The sequence below is a fragment of the Protomyctophum parallelum genome (genome assembly GCF_964188405.1).
Source record: "Protomyctophum parallelum genome assembly, chromosome: 5".
Classification (NCBI taxonomy): Eukaryota; Metazoa; Chordata; class Actinopteri; order Myctophiformes; family Myctophidae; genus Protomyctophum; species Protomyctophum parallelum.
Window position 1 is genome coordinate 32,138,805 of NC_139702.1, and position 2,668 is coordinate 32,141,472.

The 2,668-nt window shown below is 39.0% G+C and overlaps 1 protein-coding gene across 2 annotated transcripts in view; it reads right to left on the reverse strand.

Annotated features, from left to right (window-relative positions):
* Positions 1-1,416: 1,416 nt before the first annotated feature.
* The window catches only part of ern2 (endoplasmic reticulum to nucleus signaling 2), a 19,206-nt gene continuing 17,954 nt past the window's right edge, over positions 1,417-2,668 (reverse strand). For both annotated transcript variants that reach the window (XM_083765749.1, XM_083765748.1), the window contains exon 24: positions 1,417-2,106. In XM_083765749.1, coding sequence (XP_083621875.1) covers positions 1,924-2,106 — 183 coding nt within the window. In that variant the 3' untranslated portion in view covers positions 1,417-1,923. The remainder of the gene's footprint in view (positions 2,107-2,668) is intronic.

A 2,668-nucleotide genomic window follows, 5' to 3' on the forward strand; every position in this document is an offset into this window, starting at 1 on the left:
AAGCATTTATTTTATTCACTCAAACATAAAAGGTATAAAAGTTTTTCTCCCCCTCCATTCTAGAGCAGCACAATGCATAAACATCCATCCAGACCAGTAATCAAAGCAACAGTAAGACTGCTAGTCATTCATAAAACACCCATTAGCATTTCATTAGGTTTAAAGCCCCAAACCGCACCAATGATTTTCCATGCAACTCCTTGCAACTACTTGCAACCATTGTCCCCAAAGGCAGTTGCAAGGAGTTCCTTCCTACCTTAAACTGTTGTGTTGCAAGGAGCTGCATGGCGGATCACAGGTGCGGTCTGGGCTTACTATATAAAGGCTTACAGCAGTGGATCCCAAATACTGTCCGGGACCCATTTGTGGGTCGCGGACACATTTTTATTGTCACTTTATTTTAGTTTAGTTTCCTTCCCACATAGTTTTTAATTATTATTATTTCAAAACCTTTAAAAAAAACATTCCCTAAAAAGCAAAGCTTTTCACTAATTAAAAACTAAATTCAATCATTTAGTTTAGTAATTGTATGATGTAATGAAATATAAATCTAAGAAATTCCATACATTTTAAAACAAATGTTTTAAAAGTAGTGAAAATAGCTAGTTTGGGCCCCGGCAAACATCTAATTACTTTTTTGGGTTTTGCGCTTAAAAGTTTCGGAACCACTGGCTTACGACCTGGAAATGTCTATATTCTGGAGTGATGCCCATTTAGACCTGAGGCCGATTCTAAACCTAACCTGGTTTCTGAAAACCTTCAAATTCTTATTCAAATTTGTTTAAATAATTATGTTGCTATGTATAGCAACAACTAATTAGACACAGAGGTAGCTCCCGGATTAAAAGGTATAACAACATATAGGTTGCAACAGATCTAAATGGGTTTAGTTATGACATTTCAGTTAAAATGAGGGGGGTTGGGGGCTGTGAGCTGTCTGTACAAAAAATACATATGGTTGGCACTTTTAAACTATTGCCAGTAAACTTGAAAAATAATAAAAATCTGATCTTCACAGTGCAACACTGTTAGCAATATGCTATGACGCAGTCATGAAATACATTTTCATAAAAACACAGCATAAATAAAAAGGTGTAAATGTGTTGAATTATTGTTATTGAAAAAAAGACAAAAACAAAAAACATTGTTCAGTCAGTGTAATCAACTACCTGCAGTAACGCATTGTGTCCCCTCTGGAGTAAATATTGTACTGAGCAGTCTTTGGCGTACTCTACTGGAGACACGTGGCCTTTACAGGACCATACCGGTCTATTCACACATTTGGTTACATGTTGTAACATAAAGTTATATACAATTTGCTGGTAATGGCTTTATTTTACATTCATGTTTGAATGTTGTTCTTAAATCAATCTTTTCTCCACAAACTATTTTCAGCTAGAATTAAAAAAAATCTAATTTATAAAATACAACAAAACGGTAGGAGTTCCCAAGAACGTTTCAAGCCTCTTCAAGTTGATTTTCACACTGTTCTGAAATTAACAGAATCCAGAGGCTTCCTCTGATATAAAAAATCCCACTGTATCATTTGGATAACGGTCGGCAGTAATGTAAAGCTTAGAGTTAATAGCTAAACATGCCAGACCACCGGCCCGGTATGGTCCTTTAACTTATAGAAGGCGGAACAATAGAAGGGTAAACAACCCTTAGTATAAGAAATATACCTTAAGATTTATTCTTAACATAATGCAGTCTTGTCTCATCTGCTCACAGGTTTTAGTAGATATTTACCGTAACAAGCTTTAAATTCCTACCACAAACCTGTATGACAGTGACCATCCTTCAGGATTGTTTAAAAAAATAAAATAAGAAAAGTAATGACAGAACAGTGCATTGTTTTTCTCCTGGTGAGGAAAATATATATATATATCTCGGCCGGTGTGTGTGTGTGTGTGTGTGCGTGCGTTACTTGGCAGAGGGGGGCAGATAGTATGGGTGGAACAGTCTCTCGTGCGCACAGATGTGCAGAGCAGAGTGTGTGTGCAGCAGCAGACGGGGGAAGCGAGAGGTGAAGTAGTTGACGAAACCCTCCGGAACTTCTCCAAGGGTCTCCTGGACCTCCGCCGGCAACTCATGGTAGTGATGCTTCTGCAACACGCAGCATTGACATGAACACACACTGATCTTATCCCCCCCAGATTCAGCACAAACATAGGGATGAATTCAGTCTACTATTATGCCACCAACATGTGGAATGCCCTACTACCACCACCAGCCATCGAAAGGTGTGACTCCCTACCCTCCTTGAAAACCGCCATAATAGAGCACCTGTCTTCAATTTGCAACTGGACCTAGACAAGTCTTCTAGCTTGCCAACATACAATACCCCACAATGTTTTTTCTGTAAACATACTTTTACTGCATGGAGGTGACCTCCCGCGTCAAACCAAACTCAGCTTCTTCTATGCAATGGTAGAGTCTGTTCTCCTACACGGCAGTGAATGCTGGACCCTGAAGCAAACCCTGCAGAAGTCTCTAGATGGGTGCTACACCAGAATGCTGCGTGCAGTACTTAACATCCAACAATAACCACATTATAAAAAAACTTAACGACACACTAGGAAGGGTTTGGCCTGGTCAGCCTGCAATGACATACATTTTTTGACAAGATTTGGTCATCCCAGCTTAGTAAGATGTTCAAAGAAAAAAT